The sequence below is a fragment of the Oncorhynchus kisutch genome, linkage group LG14 (genome assembly GCF_002021735.2).
Source record: "Oncorhynchus kisutch isolate 150728-3 linkage group LG14, Okis_V2, whole genome shotgun sequence".
Lineage (NCBI taxonomy): Eukaryota > Metazoa > Chordata > Actinopteri > Salmoniformes > Salmonidae > Oncorhynchus > Oncorhynchus kisutch.
The window spans coordinates 28,542,275-28,561,163 of NC_034187.2; the positions used below are offsets into that span (position 1 = coordinate 28,542,275).

An 18,889-nucleotide genomic window follows, 5' to 3' on the forward strand; every position below is an offset into this window, starting at 1 on the left:
TGTTTCCAGTTTGAGATTTTTGTAGTTCGTTCCAGTCATTGGCAGCAGAGAACTGGAAGGAGAGGCAGCCAAAGGAAGAATTGGTTTTGGGGGTGACCAGAGAAATATGCCTGCTGGAGTGCGTGCTACAGGTGGGTGCTGCTATGGTGACCAGCGAGCTGAGATAAGGGGGGACTTTACCAAGCAGGGTCTTGTAGATGAACTCGAGCTAGTGGGTTTGGCGACGAGTATGAAGCGAGGGCCAGCCAACGAGAGAGTACAGATCGTAGTGGTGGGTATTATATGTGGATTTGGTGACAAAACAGATGGCACTGTGATAGACTGCATCCAATTTATTGAGTAGGGTATTGGAGGCTATTTTTTAAATGACATCGCCGAAGTCGAGGATTGGTAGGATGGTCAGTTTTACAAGGGTATGTTTGGCAGCATGAGTGAAGGATGCTTTGTTGCAAAATAGGAAGCCAATTCTAGATTTAACTTTGGATTGGAGATGTTTGGAAGGAGAGTTTACAGGATAACCAGACACCCAGGTATTTGTAGTTGTCCACATATTCTAAGTCAGAGCCGTCCAGAGTAGTGATGTTGGACAGGCGGGCAGGTGCAGGCAGGTGCAGGCAGCGATCGGTTGAAGAGCATGCATTTAGTTTTACTTGTATTTAAGAGCAATTGGAGGCCGCGGAAGGAGAGTTGTGTGGCATTGAAGCTCGCCTGGAGGGTTGTTAACACAGTGTCCAAAGAAGGGCCAGAAGTATACAGAATGGTGTCGTCTGCGTAGAGGTGGATCAGAGACTCACCAGCAGCACGAGCGACATCATTGATGTATACAGAGAAGAGAGTCGGTCAGAGAATTGAACCCTGTGGCACCCCCATAGAGACTGCCAGAGGCAACTTTTTTGAGTTTGTGTTGCAGGAAGCAAATTTCTGCTTGAAACAGCTAGCCTTGGCTTTTCGAACTGCCTGTGTATATTGGTTTCTAGCGTCCCTGAAAAGTTGCATATCACGGGGGCAGTTCGATGCTAATGCAGAACGCCATAGGATGTTTTTGTGTTGGTTAAGGGCAGTCAGGTCTGGAGAGAACCAAGGGCTATATCTGTTCCTGGTTCTAAATGTCTTGAAGGGGGCATGCTTATTTAAGATGGTGAGGAATTTGCCTGGTTATTAAAAAAAATAACCAGGCATCCTCTACTGACGGGATGAGATCAATATCCTTCCAGGATACCCCGGCCAGGTCGATTAGAAAGGCCTGCTCGCTGAAGTGATTCAGGGAGCATTTGACAGTGATGAGCGGAGGTCGTTTGACCTCCTTCATTGATCATTTGTGTGAGATTGAGGGCATCAAGCTTAGATATGTGTTAAGCATGTTCCAGTTTAGTTCGCCTAGCAGCACGAGTTCTGAAGATACATGGGGGGCAATCAGTTCACATATGGTGTCCAGAGCACAGCTGGGGGCAGAGGGTGGTCTATAGCAGGCGGCAACGGTGAGAGACTTGTTTTTAGAGAGGTGGATTTTTAAAAGTAGAAGTTCAAATTGTTTAGGTACAGACCTGGATAGTAGGACAGAACTCTGCAGGCTCTCTTTGCAGTAGATTGCAACACCGCCTCCTTTGGCCGTTCTATCTTGTCTGAAAATGTTGTAGTTAGGGATGAATATTTCAGAATTTTTGGTGGTCTAATGGGATGGATGATCATTTTGTTTTGCCTCAGTCAGCCCAATGCTTATCTCTACTGTACACATGAAAGAATCGGTAAGGAACAGTTTAAGAGGCCCCAGAGATTTCCATGTCATTATTAGTTGCACACTCTCTACTGCATGTACCTTATAATGTTGGCCCAACATGCTGTAGGCCTACAGTACATGTAGAACAATGGAGTACAGGAAATTGATTTAATATCCACAAACAGCCATGATGCTCCGTAAGTGTTTAAACATATGTTGACCACCATAGGCACAAAGGTTTTTCACATTAGCGTCTACAGTACATCCGAGCCTGCAGTGGATATCTCTTTGTGAGATTCACAGGTTGTGTGCCTGCATCATACATGATTTACATGGAAAATGAATTTAATTACAAATGGCTTCCACGATTGAGGCTTTCAAATCTCTGCAATGCTTATTGCTGTCCATTAACATTATGCTAGTGTAGAGACTTCGGGCACTGTGGGTGAGTGGAACTGTGGGGCATGGACTTGGGGGTGAATGATGATGTCAAACATTATTGATCCCCACCCCTTGGTGCTCTGCATTTCAAAGAGTGGTCAGCATCTGAGAAGGGCCTTTTGGGTAGCTGACCTTTGCCTTACTGCTGCTAGCCCAATCTTTCAAATGACTCTTACGTGTGCTCTCACATTTGAAAAGGTGCCGGAGCCCCAGGAGCCCCAGGACCTGGGGGGTCAGCCTCTGATGTGAGACAGCAGCCGCTGGGGAACGCTCCGCCCTGTTTGACCTCTCTGTACTACAGTAGGTCCATTTTGTACCCTCGTATTAACTTGGATTCAAAACACTTGCATGTTAATCTCCTTACTGTAGACTAGATTTCCTTGAAAGGATCGGAATTTCTCTCAATGACGTGTGAAGTCTGATTTGGAAATTCAATGACAATTTCAGTCATTCAACACATATAGTTAGTAAACCATATGGGTGAATTCTCCTAAAAAGACATAAAAGGAGCTTTAGAAGAGCACACACTTGATTAACATATTTTTTTTATAAATCCTAAATGAACAGCCAGCTATTATTCTGCCATTATTTTCCTTGACAGATAACTGTAAGTAAGGGATGTCACTCTCTGTATTCAGTCCACTGTACCACCTCCTCATCACTCACTCTTCACTCCATTTGTGTCTCCAAGCAACAGCAATCAGAATGCTTGCCTCTTCCAATAGATAATCACGATAACTTTGAGAGCACTCCAGACAACTTAGTAGGGCACATTATTCTCATTTAACAGGGTATCTTGATAGGGTTTTGACAGCTTCCATATTGCAGCCAATATACAGAATATATAAATACATGTAAATAGACAAAGTCAATGTATTGCTAATGTGATATCCTTAAATCACATTCCACGTCTACTGAATCAATACTTCACAATTGGTGAATGATTTTGTTATGCTGTATCATATTCAGAGCAGGCAGAGTTGCAGTAGATCCACATACAACAATATACAACGGGTGGGGTCTAATCCTGAATGCTGATTGGGTAAAACCGCAATCCAGCCGGTGTCTATTCCATAAGTTACCAACGGCTAAATCTATGACGTTAAAATGCCTATTTACTCTGTTCCATCTGACTGCGCAATCCACTGTCTCATCAGCCCAGCGAGGCAACTTATAAACTTGATCTCCACTATAAAATGCATCTAGACATCTCACTTTTCTTTTAGACTAACATTTTGTTTTCAACAGCAGAGATTTGTAAAAACCTTCCTGTCTGTCTCTTCAACATTTGCAAAATTGTTTCAAAATTGAAATTCAATATCCTGCTGTACAGAGCACAGAGAGATCCTTGATGAAAACCTGCTCCAGAACACTCAGGACCGCTGACTGGGGTAAATGTTCACCTTCCAACAGGACAATGACACTAAGCAGACAGCCAAGACAACTCAGGAGTGTTTTCTGAATGTCCTTCAGTGGCCCAGCCAGAGCCCGGACTTGAACCCAATCTAACATCTCTGGAGAGACCTGAAAATAGCTGTAGAGCAACGCTCCCCATTGAATCTGACATAGCTTGAGAGGATCTGCAGAGAAGATTGGGAGAAACTTCCCAAATACAGGTGTGGCAAGTTTGTAGATGCATACCCAAGAAGACTTGATGCTGTAATCACTGGCAAAGATGCTTCACCAAAGTACTGAGTAAAGGGTCTGAACACTTATGTAAATGTCAAATTGCAGTTTTTGAAAAGTTTTTTTATACATTTGCAAAAAAAAATGTTTTAAACTCTTTTTGCTTTGTTATTATGGGGTATTGTGTGTGTAGATTGATGAAGGAAAAATTAATCAACTTTAGAATAAGGCTGTAACGTAACAAACTGCGGAAAAGGTCAAGGCTCTGTATACAAAAAAAGGTCAATTGAAAAAAGGTCAAACAACACAGCTAATTTTCAGTCTTTCCAGCTTCTGTTTGAATTGATTGTGTTACAGTAGCTGTGTTGTTGTTGTCCTGACAAGTGAGCACATTTTCTATGCCAGGTGAAATTACACCATTAGCTCATTGTTATGAATGTATCCAAATAAATGTCACTAGAAAACAGCTTAAACAAATGCAAAGGCAGCTACTCATTCTGGCTGCACTTTTTGACGTGACTGTAAGTTAGCCGTAGTTGGCTAGCTAGCAAGCAAGGGATAAGAACGTTGCCAGCTAGTATGGCAATGGAACATTTAGAACGAAGGACTGGGTTGCGTCCATAGATACAGAACAAAGACTGAACGACTGGGTTGTTGGTAACCCGTTGTATAAAAGTGATAATGCCCTTCGAAGCCGGTGTTTTGAGGATATATCAACTTCGTCTCGAGCCTAACAACACCAGTGACAATATATCCTCCAAACACCGGTTTATCGGGCATTATCATTTAAATATAGTCTTAGAGAAATTGAATAGTCCATTGCCCTGCGCAAGTGACATGAGCAGTCGCGCAAGTTGAGCCTGCTCTGAGGTTGCCCCATTGGGCAGATGATTTGTTTTTTACTGATAACAACCAAAATGCAAAGAATTCTAGTAGTCTGGTCTTTCTGGTTCCTCCCCTGTGTGTAGGTGAAAATATATACTTAACATTTTTGTGAAAGTGATCGTAATATTCTAATAAAACTAAATCTGGTGCAACGCATCATATCTCAGTGCTCTGAGATGTATATTTTGTTGTGTATTGTCCCTGTCAAATAAACGTAAATAAATAAAAAATAAATCCCTGTCTCATCTCAAATGCAAAGACTGACAACCATATTGTTAGACAACAAATAGAGGCTAGTTCATAGAAGGGAAAAGTCTTTAAATGCGGTCTGTTTTTGTCAACCTAGCCCTATAGGCTAATTAGAGATACCTTGTAAATGGTAACAGTTTCATGGAGACAGGGTCTCTTAACATCAAACAGCTAAAGGCCGAGAGAAACAGGTGCTTCCAGGAAACATTCACCCTACTGATTTAAAAACAACTGAGGCTCAGCGTTCAACGTCACTTAAAAAGGGAAATGAAGCAGATGCTATAAACTGACAACATAACTAATGACAATGATCTTGACCTGCACAACCATTTTGTACAGCTAAACAACAAACTCATGCAACAAAAAACAATCCTTTTTTCATACAAAAAAGGAAAGTATGCAGCGTATATTCAGTATTGTGAAATCATATAAAGTCAGTATTATCATTCAGTTACCAATAGTATTACTGGCAGAAACACAAGAGCAGCCCAGAACACAGTGACTCACCGAAGGACTGGACACAGGCCTGGATCAGCTCTGCCCAGCTGGCCCCCTTGGTATAGTGTCCCAGAGACATCATGACCTTGCCCTGGGTCATCTGGGCCAGATTGGGCCTGTTGAACCGCTGAGGCCGAGTAGGCACAGGCGGGCAGACCTTAGAGAGAGAGGGCCTTCTGGAGGGGCAGTGGAGGAGAGAGGGCATGAGGTGGAGGGAGGTGTAGAGGGCACAGCTGTGTGTGTGTGCAGCCATTTATAGCATGCAGTGCATACAATATTGAAGTAGACAACACAATGAAAATGCTACATGTTAATCCTAAAGAAATCACACAGGCAAATATAACACAACACTTTTCATGTCATTATACTACACTCCAAAGTGTTTCATACCTGGTGTTTTAGAGTAAAGGTAGCTTTGCTATTTTTCATTGTTCTCATTTCCTTCCTTTTGGGGAAATCATTGTTGATTGCCGACTTCTATTATAGGAACCACTGAATAAACAGTTGGCTGATAAACAGAGAGGATGCCATGCATGCCATTTGTTCTATACTCTTTCCAATCTATAGGCTAACTATGGAATGACATTCGAAAGAGAGAAGACAGTCTATAGAGAATATGTTTTGAGAGTGCATCAGTTGTACGTCCTGGTCGATGCTTTTATAAATCGCAGGGTACGGAATTGTTGCACTCATAAAGTTATTGTATGACTAAGAACCACCAAAAGTTGGATTTACATTCTAAATCAACAAGATCATAATGTTTATTCGGTGTCAATAAAGGTTTTATAATTGCGTATGTTTCAAATTGACAAAACGATATTTGCTGTAGGCTATTTCAAATGTCTGCGTAATGCGCTTCATAAACCTATTCAGTTCATTCACAAATACAGGAGTTTGTTAAAAAAAAATAACTTACGGATGTTCTTTTTCCTTTCCATTTGATCCCACATTTTCATTTTGCCCATTTTCTTTGGATTGGCATCCCATAGCGAGATACTGGGCAACAAGTGGTTGAACGAGACTATCCATCTGTGTCCGTTTCGATGAGAGCATTTTCATTGCGTGCCTTGTTCAGTGTGCGGCCGCGCGCCGGTGGGGAGCTCACCATTGTTTTGACTTGTCAATGAGGATGGCACAAATTAAGATGCATCGTGCTGTGTCTGTGTGGGCGTAAACGCACTTGAACAAAAGTTGTTTTGGTGATGCGACTCACTCCTCAGTAATTTATGCGCAAGAGCTCAAATTAGTAGAATGAGTAGGCCGCCTAAACCATTTCTTTATGAACCTATTGCCATTGTTTAGTGATTTGTCGTCATTAAAGCATGAGTCATGATTAAATTGTTTTTACATTAAGCCTATGTCCAATTAGATATGAGATATCTGTTTTTACATTGATTATTTAAAATCTTATATCACTTTCATCACAATTAAGTTAAGTGTGCAATAGGCTGTGTGCAATATCTGTTCTTACATTGATTATTTTGAATTTAAAAAAACTTAATTGTGATAAAAGTGATTTAATTAAGTGTGCAATAACTACATGAATTCCAGCAATAGGTGTGTGTCATTTTGTTAATCAGAGTTGGCAGGTTTATTCACAGTATCCTGAACCTTTATGTCCATCATCCCATGACTAGTAGTTTCAGGCTCCCTGGAATTTGCCACCACAACTTCATATATTGCTGCATTGCTGTGCCTGCAGCAGAGGAAAGGTGGGGCCTTCCTTTTAGTCATAGCTCTCTACTAGACATTGGCCCCCTATGAGGATGTTTCTGTAAGCCTGCTGTGTTGGGACTAATCATACATGTCCAGACATGGAGCTAGATAAACTGTATGTTAGAAATGTTCCCATGGAGTAGACAACATGTCACTCACTCTCTGACTTAAAGGGGTAGTTAACCCAAATTATGCATTGGTTTCCTTACACTGTAAGCAGTCTAAGGACAAGGTATCCCACTGGGCACAGACACAATTTCAATGTTTTGATTTACATTTGGTTGAGTTGTCAACTAATGGGAATTCAACATGAAATCAACAGAAAATGTCACCATGTCATTGGGTTTTGGTTCAAAGTTGGCTTTAAAAAAAAACGAAATTCCCTTATGTTGATGACTTTTTGCAAATCCAAATCAGGTTTCCACATTGATTCAACATCACTTTTTTTGTTTTGTTGAAATGACATTGGAAAACAACGTTGATTTAACCAGTTTTTGCCCAGTGGGATGACAGCAATCTGTGGTTTGGTTTTATTTCCCGGGTACTGTTTCCAAATGCTAACATTTTAGAATGATTTTGACAATATCGGTACCAGGATTTGAAAACAGTGCCAGGTAAACTAAACCAAAGCATGGATTGCTGTCAAATATTGTCAATAGACTGCTTACAGGGTAAAGAAACCAATGTGTCATTTTGTAATTTGGGTGAACTATACATTTAAATACATACAGTCAGGTCCATTCATAATTATTGGCATCCCTGATAAAGATAAGCAAAAAAAAAGAACTGCTAAGAGGTTAATTAGGATCTATGCTTGTTTTAATATATAGTTATCCAATAAGTTTATTTCTATCTTCATGGAGACATTGAATGAGTAGGTTGTGGAGAAGCTGTCAAACATGACACCATCAGGTCCTGATGTTGACACCAGCACTAGTCATAGTATTGTGTTGTTATAGACTGAAAAAAAAAAACTCCTGATACTCCTGTTTTCTGTCTTCACTCCTCTGTCCTACTCCCCTCACTCAGATACTTCTTTCCCCCTTCTACCCTTAACTGAGTGATAAGTGACCTGATATGGATGGAAATACTGTACTTCCCTTTCTGCCTGAGGCAAGATGGACAAAGGGTTGATATCTAGTATAATTGCTAACACTGCTGCTTGCACTTCCGTGAAATCACTTATTTGTTCATGAATGAACATCATTCAACCATATGCTCTCTGACTTTTAACAATGGATTTTATTAACTGTTTACTTTTCTCAAAGGGCTACGGTATCTAATTGAGTGATTGAACTATGGCCCAAAATGCCTTAAGTCTGCCCCCATGTGGTTGAAGTCAACATTCACTTAATTATTTACCAGGACAGACAAACATTTACATAGCAGAAACTTCATAGGAAAATGTTTGAAAGTTCAATAACCCACTATTATTTTAACTTTGAGGTAGCATGTTTGTCATACATTCTAAATAGTACTGAGTATATTCCATCTATAAAGTTCATCTTTAACTTATCAGCACTCAGCAGATAGCTTAATCAAACCTAAGTGCATGTTCTCAACATCTGATGTCTTCTCTAGATCAAGATTCAATAAACACACAAAACACCCGTGAGAATGTGATACTTTCTTATCTTCTGAGTAAACTGTTCTATTTTATGTGAGGTGAAGTCATCACATTGAATGGTTATGAAAGTGAATAACTCTTTACAGCTATAATAGTTCCCTCTGTGCAGTCTAACCCCACACCCCAGAATGCTTTGTGATGTTTGATGTAGATTCGATTTGACTGTGCTTTAAAGCGATTCTCTGGTAATTTCGTATACTTTTTAACCAGTAGTTCTGAAAGTAGCGCTCACGAGCCAAATGTGGTGCCCACGTGGGACCCTTATGTCACATATGTGCAACGCATCATTGCTCTCTCTCTCTTTTGTTTTACTATATGTGTGCATCTTGCTAGCTGTCACTCAAACGGCGATGGGCTGAAGCTCGAATTGCTAGGGGGCTGGCCCACGTGGGAAAAAATGTAGGGAAAATGGCGCCGCTCGGCTTCCAGAGAACAGTCGCTTTCAAACTAGAGATTTCGTGGCTAATTGAGATAGAACATTAATTCTGCTCATAGATTATGTGTGTATGAACTACACATCGTCACATCCAGCCCAAAGCGGGAGTTTCAAAAAGACTTACTAGTCGCCAAAGTTCCAGCGCATGTTTTTTAGTTTGTGATACATTGTTCGGGAATCTGTACTACTGTTGCAACACAGTAACTTCCTTCTGTGGACAAGGCTTTATGAAATAGAAAAAACATTATGAAAATAACCCAAAGCAACTCCATGCAAACCACAATGCCGCAGTGCACTTTTTCAGCTATCCACTGTCTAAAACTTACAAAACCATTACTCTGAAGAAAAAAAATGAAATGGAACAACCACAATAACAATATACTTTTCAAGACTCAATCCATTTAGGAAAATAGGAGGAGTACCTGACATTAATATAATTTCATTTTAAAAGGCTGTGGAAGCTTACCAGATAATTTACTAGATTTGAAAAAAATCTTAATTATTTTATTTACCTTTATTTAACCAGGTAGGCAAGTTGAGAACAAGTTCTCATTTACAATTGCGACCTGGCCAAGATAAAGCAAAGCAGTTCGACAGATACAACGACACAGAGTTACACATGGAGTAAAACAGACATACAGTCAATAATACAGTATAAACAAGTCTATATACAATGTGAGCAAATGAGGTGGGAAGGGAGGTAAAGGCAAAAAAGGCCATGGTGGCAAAGTAAATACAATATAGCAAGTAAAACACTTGGAATGGTAGATTTTTTTTTTGCAATGGAAGAATGTGCAAAATAGAAATAAAAATAATGGGGTGCAAAGGAGCAAAATAAATAAATCAATAAAAATTAAATACAGTTGGGAAAGAGGTAGTTGTTTGGGCTAAATTATAGGTGGGCTATGTACAGGTGCAGTAATCTGTGAGCTGCTCTGACAGTTGGTGCTTAAAGCTAGGGAGGGAGATAAGTGTTTCCAGTTTCAGAGATTTTTGTAGTTCGTTCCAGTCATTGGCAGCAGAGAACTGGAAGGAGAGGCGGCCAAAAAAAGAATTGGTTCTGGGGGTGACTAGAGAGATATACCTGCTGGAGCGTGTGCCACAGGTGGGAGATGCTATGGTGACCAGCGAGCTGAGATAAGGGGGGACTTTGCCTAGCAGGGTCTTATAGATGACATGGAGCCAGTGGGTTTGGCGACGAGTATGAAGCGAGGGCCAGCCAACGAGAGCGTACAGGTCGCAATGGTGGGTAGTATATGGGGCTTTGGTGACAAAACGGATTGCACTGTGATAGACTGCATCCAATTTGTTGAGTAGGGTATTGGAGGCTATTTTGTAAATGACATCGCCAAAGTCGAGGATTGGTAGGATGGTCAGTTTTACAAGGGTATGTTTGGCAGCATGAGTGAAGGATGCTTTGTTGCGAAATAGGAAGCCAATTCTAGATTTAACTTTGGATTGGAGATGTTTGATATGGGTCTGGAAGGAGAGTTTACAGTCTAACCAGACACCTAAGTATTTGTAGTTGTCCACGTATTCTAAGTCAGAGCCGTCCAGAGTAGTGATGTTGGACAGGCGGGTAGGTGCAGGTAGCGATCGGTTGAAGAGCATGCATTTAGTTTTACTTGTATTTAAGAGCAATTGGAGGCCACGGAAGGAGAGTTGTATGGCATTGAAGCTTGCCTGGAGGGTTGTTAACACAGTGTCCAAAGAAGGGCCGGAAGTATACAGAATGGTGTCGTCTGCGTAGAGGTGGATCAGAGACTCACCAGCAGCAAGAGCGACCTCATTGATGTATACAGAGAAGAGAGTCGGTCCAAGAATTGAACCCTGTGTCACCCCCATAGAGACTGCCAGAGGTCCGGACAGCAGACCCTCCGATTTGACACACTGAACTCTATCAGAGAAGTAGTTGGTGAACCAGGCGAGGCAATCATTTGAGAAACCAAGGCTGTCGAGTCTGCCGATGAGGATGTGGTGATTGACAGAGTCGAAAGCCTTGGCCAGATCAATGAATACGGCTGCACAGTAATGTTTCTTATCGATGGCGGTTAAGATATCGTTTAGGACCTTGAGTGTGGCTGAGGTGCACCCATGACCAGCTCTGAAACCAGATTGCATAGCAGAGAAGGTATGGTGAGATTCGAAATGGTCGGTAATCTGTTTGTTGACTTGGCTTTCGAAGACCTTAGAAAGGCACGGTAGGATAGATATAGGTCTGTAGCAGTTTGGGTCAAGAGTATCCCCCCCTTTGAAGAGGGGGATGACCGCAGCTGCTTTCCAATCTTTGGGAATCTCAGACGACACGAAAGAGAGGTTGAACAGGCTAGTAATAGGGGTGGCAACAATTTCGGCAGATAATTTTAGAAAGAAAGGGTCCAGATTGTCTAGCCCGGCTGATTTGTAGGGGTCCAGATTTTGCAGCTCTTTCAGAACATCTGCTGAATGGATTTGGGAGAAGGAGAAATGGGGAAGGCTTGGGTGAGTTGCTGTTGGGGGTGCAGTGCTGTTGTCCGGGGTAGGAGTAGCCAGGTGGAAAGCATGGCCAGCCGTAGAAAAATGCTTATTGAAATTCTCAATTATGGTGGATTTATCAGTGGTGACACTGTTTCCTATCTTCAGTGCAGTGGGCAGCTGGGAGGAGGTGTTCTTATTCTCCGTGGACTTTACAGTGTCCCAGAACTTTTTTGAGTTAGTGTTGCAGGAAGCAAATTTCTGCTTGAAAAAGCTAGCCTTGGCTTTTCTAACTGCCTGTGTATAATGGTTTCTAGCTTCCCTGAACAGCTGCATATCACGGGGGCTGTTCGATGCTAATGCAGAACGCCATAGGATGTTTTTGTGTTGGTTAAGGGCAGTCAGGTCTGGGGAGAACCAAGGGCTATATCTGTTCCTCGTTCTAAATTTCTTGAATGGGGCATGTTTATTTAAGATGGTTAGGAAGGCATTTTAAAAAAATATCCAGGCATCCTCTACTGACGGGATGAGATCAATATTCTTCCAGGATACCCCGGCCAGGTCGATTAGAAAGGCCTGCTCGCAGAAGTGTTTCAGGGAGCGTTTTACAGTGATGAGTGGAGGTCGTTTGACCGCTGACCCATTACGGATGCAGGCAATGAGGCAGTGATCGCTGAGATCTTGGTTGAAGACAGCAGAGGTGTATTTAGAGGGCAAGTTGGTTAGGATGATATCTATGAGGGTGCCCGTGTTTAAGGCTTTGGGGAGGTACCTGGTAGGTTCATTGATCATTTGTGTGAGATTGAGGGCATCAAGTTTAGATTTTAGGATGGCTGGGGTGTTAAGCATGTTCCAGTTTAGGTCGCCTAGCAGCACGAACTCTGAAGATAGATGGGGGGCAATCAGTTCACATATGGTGTCCAGAGCACAGCTGGGGGCAGAGGGTGGTCTATAGCAGGCGGCAACGGTGAGAGACTTGTTTTTAGAGAGGTGGATTTTTAAAAGTAGAAGTTCAAATTGTTTGGGTACAGACCTGGATAGTAGGACAGAACTCTGCAGGCTATCTTTGCAGTAGATTGCAACACCGCCCCCTTTGGCAGTTCTATCTTGTCTGAAAATGTTGTAGTTTGGAATAAAAATGTCAGAATTTTTGGTGGTCTTCCTAAGCCAGGATTCAGACACAGCTAGAACATCCGGGTTGGCAGAGTGTGCTAAAGCAGTGAATAGAACAAACTTAGGGAGGAGGCTTCTAATGTTAACATGCATGAAACCAAGGCTATTATGGTTACAGAAGTCGTCAAAAGAGAGCGCCTGGGGAATAGGAGTGGAGCTAGGCACTGCAGGGCCTGGATTCACCTCTACATCGCCAGAGGAACATAGGAGGAGTAGAATAAGGGTACGGCTAAAAGCTATGAGAATTGGTCGTCTAGAACGTCTGGAACATAGAGTAAAAGGAGGTTTCTGGGGGCGATAAAATAGCATAAAGGTATAATGTACAGACAAAGGTATGGTAGGATGTGAATACAGTGGAGGTAAACCTAGGTATTGAGTGATGAAGAGAGAGATATTGTCTCTAGAAACATCATTGAAACCAGGAGATGTCATTGCATGTGTGGGTGGTGGAACTAATAGGTTGGATAAGGTATAGTGAGCAGGACTAGAGGCTCTACAGTGAAATAAGCCAATAAACACTAACCAGAACAGCAATGGACAAGACATATTGACATTAAGGAGAGGCATGCTTAGTCGAGTGATCAAAAGGGTCCAGTGAGTGGAGAGGTTGGTTGGGGATCACAGTGATTTAGACAGCTAGCCAGGCCATCGGTAGCAAGCTAGCATAGGATGGAGGTCTGTTGTTAGCCACCTCTTGCGTTCAGTCAGTAGATTAGTGTGGTTCCGTGTGGTAGAGGGGATTAATCCAAATCACACAACAACAACAAAAATAAAAACAATAGATATAGTTATAGAGGCCCAAGAAGAAAACATAATAATAATAAAAATAAATAAATTGTCCGATTGTCTATTCAGATAGCAGCCGGTAAGAGAGCTAACGGTTAGCAGGCCGCAGATGGGCGTTCAGGTAACGTCGCGACGGAGGAGCCAGCCGGATAACTCCTTCGGGTAGATAACGTCGGCAGTCCAGTTGTGAAGGCCCGGTGGGGCTCCGCGTAGGCAGTAAAACGGGTCCGGATAGGTGACTGCAGCCCAGGAGTGATTGATGGAACTCAGGAGTGATTGACGGAGCTGGCTAGCTCCGGAATAATTTATGTTTGCTCCGGAATCGACGAAGGCCGATAGTCACACGGATAGCAGCTAGCTAGCTGTGAGATCCGGGTATGAATGTCCAGAGAGCAGTCGAAATCCAGGGACATGGAGAGAAAAATTGGTCCGGTATGTTCCGTTCCGAGCCGCGCTGCGCCGTACAGAACTGGCGATAGATTTTCGAGCTAAAGGATAGCTGATGACCACAAACCGTGGTTAGCTGAATACTAACGATTTGCCAGTAAAGAAGCTAACTAGCTTCTGATTAGCTTCTGGCTAGTTTCAGGCTAGCTTCTTGGAGTTTCTGGCTAGCTTCTGGCTAGTTTCAGGCTAGCTTCTGGCTAGTTTCAGGCTAGCTTCTTGGAGGATTACAGATTTGAGGTAAATAATACTTTTTTATAAATATAAATTGGTGAGGCGGGTTGCAGGAGAGTGTTTTGAAGATGAGTTGATGGAAAATAAAAATAAAATGTATGTGAAAACAGTTGTAAATATATATATATACAGGACACGACAAGACGAGGACAAAAGACGTCTGAACTGCTATGCCACCTTGGTGCAATAATTTTTTGAAGGGCCAGAAGTATACAGAATGGTATCGTCTGCATAGAGGTGGATCAGAGAGTCACCAGCAGCAAGAGCGATATCATTGATGTATAGAGAGAAAAGAGTCAGCCCGAGAATTGAACCCTGTGGCACCCCCATAGAGACTGCCAGAGGTCCGGACAACAGGCCCTCCGATTTGACACATTGAACTCTGTCTGAGAAGTAGTTGTTGAACCAGACGAGGCTGTCATTTGAGAAATCAAGGCTGTTGAGTCTGCCATTAAGAATGTGGTGATTGACAGAGTCGAAAGGCTTGGCCAGGTCCATGAATACAGCTGCACAGTATTGGCTCTCATCAATGGAGGTTATGATATCGTTTAGGACCTTGGAAAGGCAGGGTAGGATAGATATAGGTCTGTAGCAGTTTGGGTCTAGAGTGTCTCCCCCTTTGAAGAGGGGGATGACCGCAGCAGCATTCCAATCTTTAGGTATCTCAGACGATACGAAAGAGAGGTTGAACAGGCTAGTGATAGGGGTTGCAACAATTTCGGCAGATTATTTTAGAAAGAGAGGGTCCAGATTGTCTATCCCTGCTGATTTGTAGGGGTCCACATTTTGCAGCTCTTTCAGAACATCAGCTCTCTGGATTTGGGTGAAGGAGAAATGGGGGAGGCTTGGGCAAGTTGCTGTGGGGGGTGCAAGGCTGTTGACCAGGGTAGGGGTGGCCAGGTGGAAAGCGTGGCCAGCCGTAGAAGAATGCTTATTGAAATTCTCAATTATCGTGGATTTATCAGTGGTGACAGTGTTTCCTAGCCTCAGTGCAGTGGGCAGCTGGAAGGAGATGCTCTTATTCTCCATGGACTTTACAGTGTCCCAGAAGATTTTGGAGTTTGTGCTGCAGGATTCAAATTTCTAGCCTTTGAAAGCTAGCCTTTGCTTTCCTAACTGCCTATGTATATTGGTTCTTAACTTCCCTGAAAAGTTGTATATTGCGGGGGCTATTCGATGTACGTAATAGTATAGCAAGCAACATAGCAACATACTGTAGGCTAACAAATACAGTGTTATACTAGCCTATTTCATTACATGCATAATATTATACTCATAAAGAGATGACATAGCTGCAAACTATATTTTGCGCGTTTCTCCGCTTTTTCCTAAACTGGGCACTTGATGGCTTAGACCTTTAGTTATCCATTTGTGTTGATTTGGCACTCAAGCAACAATACATTACCTATCCTCCAACACTGTCAACCAAGAGTCAAGACTAAACCAATTCACCTTGGTGGTGTACTGGTTTTATATTATTCTTAATGATTTAGTACAAAGCTGAAAAAAATGCAACAATTCACAGTATTATGAATTACTTGTGGTTTATTTGGTAGCATTTCGTAGTGTGACTAATTTGACTAATTGCATTAGTACTGTACAAAGTTAGAGGTGCGCTATTTTAAAATTCCCCCGCTACCCCTTCCTCAGGCTTCCAGTGGGAAGACCTGAGGTCAACGTACCCCAGCCCCCCTCCCCATCTCGTACCTCTGAGTGGGACACCTTCCCAGGCAGTAGCCTGACTAGCTCACAAACTAGAATCAGGGCACCCACTCCGACAAGGTTAATTGACCCACAGTCCCACAGGGTGACATGATATCCTTGACGTGACGTGCAAATGAGCGATAGATAACCGATCGTGCAAGTGTCACCATTCCACATTTTTTTTGTGTGGACGCCCTGTGCCGCCCCTGGCAAGATGCTGCCCATGTCGCCTATACCCAAATCCGCCATTGTGCAGGGCCTATAGGTTGGCATGCTTTCTCTCTATATGCAGCTATTAATAGGCTATATTTGGTTATTATGCTATGTCGAGAGCTTGGAACTATAAGGTTCAAATAAAATCTTATTAGTCACATGCGCCAAATACAACAGGTGTAGACCTTACACCGGTTAGTTGAGGAATTTTGTACATGTAGGTAGAGTTATTAAAGTGACTATGCATAGATGATAACAACAGAGAGTAACAGCGCTGTAAAAGATGGGGGGGGGGGCAACGCAAATAGTCTGGGTAGCCATTTGATTAGGTGTTCAGGAGTCTTATGGCTTGGGGGTAGAAGCTGTTTAGAAGCCTCTTGGACCTTGACTTGGTGCTCCGGTACCGCTTGCCATGCGGTAGCAGAGAGAACAGCCTACGACTAGGGTGACTGGAGTCAGACAATTTTTAGGGCCTTCCTCTGACACCGCCTGGTATAGAGGTCCTGGATGGCAGGAAGCTTGGCCCCAGTGAAGTGCTGGGCTGAGCGCACTACCCTCTGCAGTGCCTTGCAGTCGGAGGCCGAGCAGTTGCCATACCAGGCAGTGATGCAACCAGTCAGGATGCTCTCAATGGTGCAGCTATAGAACCTTTTGAGGATCTGACGACCAATGCCAAATCTTTTCAGTCTCCTGAATAGGAATAGGTTTTGTCATGGTTTTGTCATGCCCTCTTCACGACTTGGTGTGCTTGGACCATGATAGTTTGTTGGTGATGTGGACACCAAGGAACTTGAAGCTCTCAACCTGCTCCACTGCAGTCCCGTCGATGAGGATGAGGGCGTGCCTGGTCCTCTTTTTCCTGTAGTCCACAATCATCTACCTTTACCACCTGGGGGCGGCCCGTCAGGAAGTCCAGGATTCAGTTGCAGAGGGAGGTGTTTAGTGCCAGGGTCCTTAGCTTATTGATGAGCTTTGAGGGCACTATCGTGTTGAACGCTGAGCTGTAGTCAATGAATAGCATTCTCACATAGGTGATCCTATGTGAGAAGGCCACCAAAAATTCTGAGATTTCCATACCCAACTATAACATTTTCCATCAAGATAGGACTGCCAAAGGGGGAGGAGTTGCAGTCTACTGCAGAGATAGCAGTAATAGCAGTAATGTCATACTTTCCAGGTCCATACCCAAACAGTTCGAACTTCTAATTTTTAAAATTAATCTCCAGAAATAAGTCTCTCACTGTTGCCGCCTGCTACCGACCCCCCTCAGCTCCCAGCTGTGCCCTGGACACCATTTGTGAATTGATCGCCCCGCATCTAGCTTCAGAGTTTGTTCTGCTAGGTAACCTAAACTGGGATATGCTTAACACCCCGGCAGTCCTACAATCTAAGCTAGATGTCCTCAATCTCACACAAATCATTAAGGAACCCACCAGGTACAACCCTAAATCTGTAAACAAGGGCACCCTCAGACGTTATCCTGACCAACTGGCCCTCCAAATACACCTCCGCTGTCTTCATTCAGGATCTCAGCGATCACTGCCTCATTGCCTGTATCCGCTATGGGTCCGCAGTCAAATGACCACCCCTAATCACTGTCAAACGCTCCCTAAAACACTTCTGCGAGCAGGCCTTTCTAATCGACCTGGCCCGGGTATCCTGGAAGGACATTGACCTCATCCTGCGTCAGTTGAGGATGCCTGGTCATTCTTTAAAAGTAACTTCCTCACCATCTTAGATAAGCATGCTCCGTTCAAAAAATGCAGAACTAAGAACAGATATAGCCCCTGGTTCACTCCAGACCTGACTGCTCTCGACCAGCACAAAAACATCCCGTGGCGGACTGCAATAGCATCGAATAGTCCCCGCAATATGCAACTGTTCAGGGAAGTCAGGAACCAATACACGCAGTCAGTCAGGAAAGCAAAGGCCAGCTTTTTCAAGCAGAAATTTGCATCCTGTAGCTCTAACTCCAAAACGTTCTGAGACACTGTAAAGTCCAAGGAGAACAAGAGCACCTCCTCCCAGCTGCCCACTGCACTGAGGCTAGGAAACACGGTCACCACCGATAAATCCATGATAATCGAAAACTTCAACAAGCATTTCTCAACGGCTGGCCATGCCTTCTTCCTGGCTACTCCAACCTTGGCCAACAGCTCCACTCCCCCCCCCGCAGCTACTCGCCCAAGCCTCCCCAGCTTCTCCTTTACCCAAATCCAGATAGCAGATGTTCTGAAAGAGTTGCAAAACCTGGACCCGTACAAATCAGCTGGGCTTGACAATCTGGACCCTCGATTTCTGAAACTATCCGCCGCCATTGTCGCAACCCCTATTACCAGCCTGTTCAACCTCTCTTTCATATCATCTGAGATCCCCAAGGACTGGAAAGCTGCCGCGGTCATCCCCCTCTTCAAAGGGGGAGAAACCCTGGACCCAAACAGACCTATATCCATCCTGCCCTGCCTATCTAAGGTCTTCGAAAGCCAAGTCAACAAACAGATCACTGACCATCTCGAATCCCACCGTACCTTCTCCGCTGTGCAATCTGGTTTCCGAGCTGGTCACGGGTGCACCTTAGCCACGCTCAAGGTACTAAACGATATCATAACCTTCATCGATAAAAGACAGTACTGTGCAGCCGTCTTCATCGACCTGGCCAAGGCTTTCGACTCTGTCAATCACCATA

The 18,889-nt window shown here is 43.4% G+C and overlaps 1 protein-coding gene across 3 annotated transcripts in view; it reads right to left on the reverse strand.

Moving 5' to 3' along the window:
• Positions 1–6,549, reverse strand: part of LOC109904039 (RAS guanyl-releasing protein 1-like) — a 29,467-nt gene extending 22,918 nt beyond the window's left edge. The window contains exons 1-2 of one of the 3 annotated variants that reach the window (XM_020501109.2): positions 6,333–6,494; positions 5,426–5,592 (exon numbers count right to left, since the gene is read on the reverse strand). In XM_020501109.2, coding sequence (XP_020356698.1) covers positions 5,426–5,592; positions 6,333–6,475 — 310 coding nt within the window. In that variant the 5' untranslated portion in view covers positions 6,476–6,494. Of the gene's footprint in view, positions 1–5,425; positions 5,593–6,332 lie in introns of all 3 variants that reach the window. The other 2 variants (XM_020501108.2, XM_020501107.2) reach the window with 2 other exon arrangements.
• Between the last annotated feature and the right edge of the window lie 12,340 nt (positions 6,550–18,889).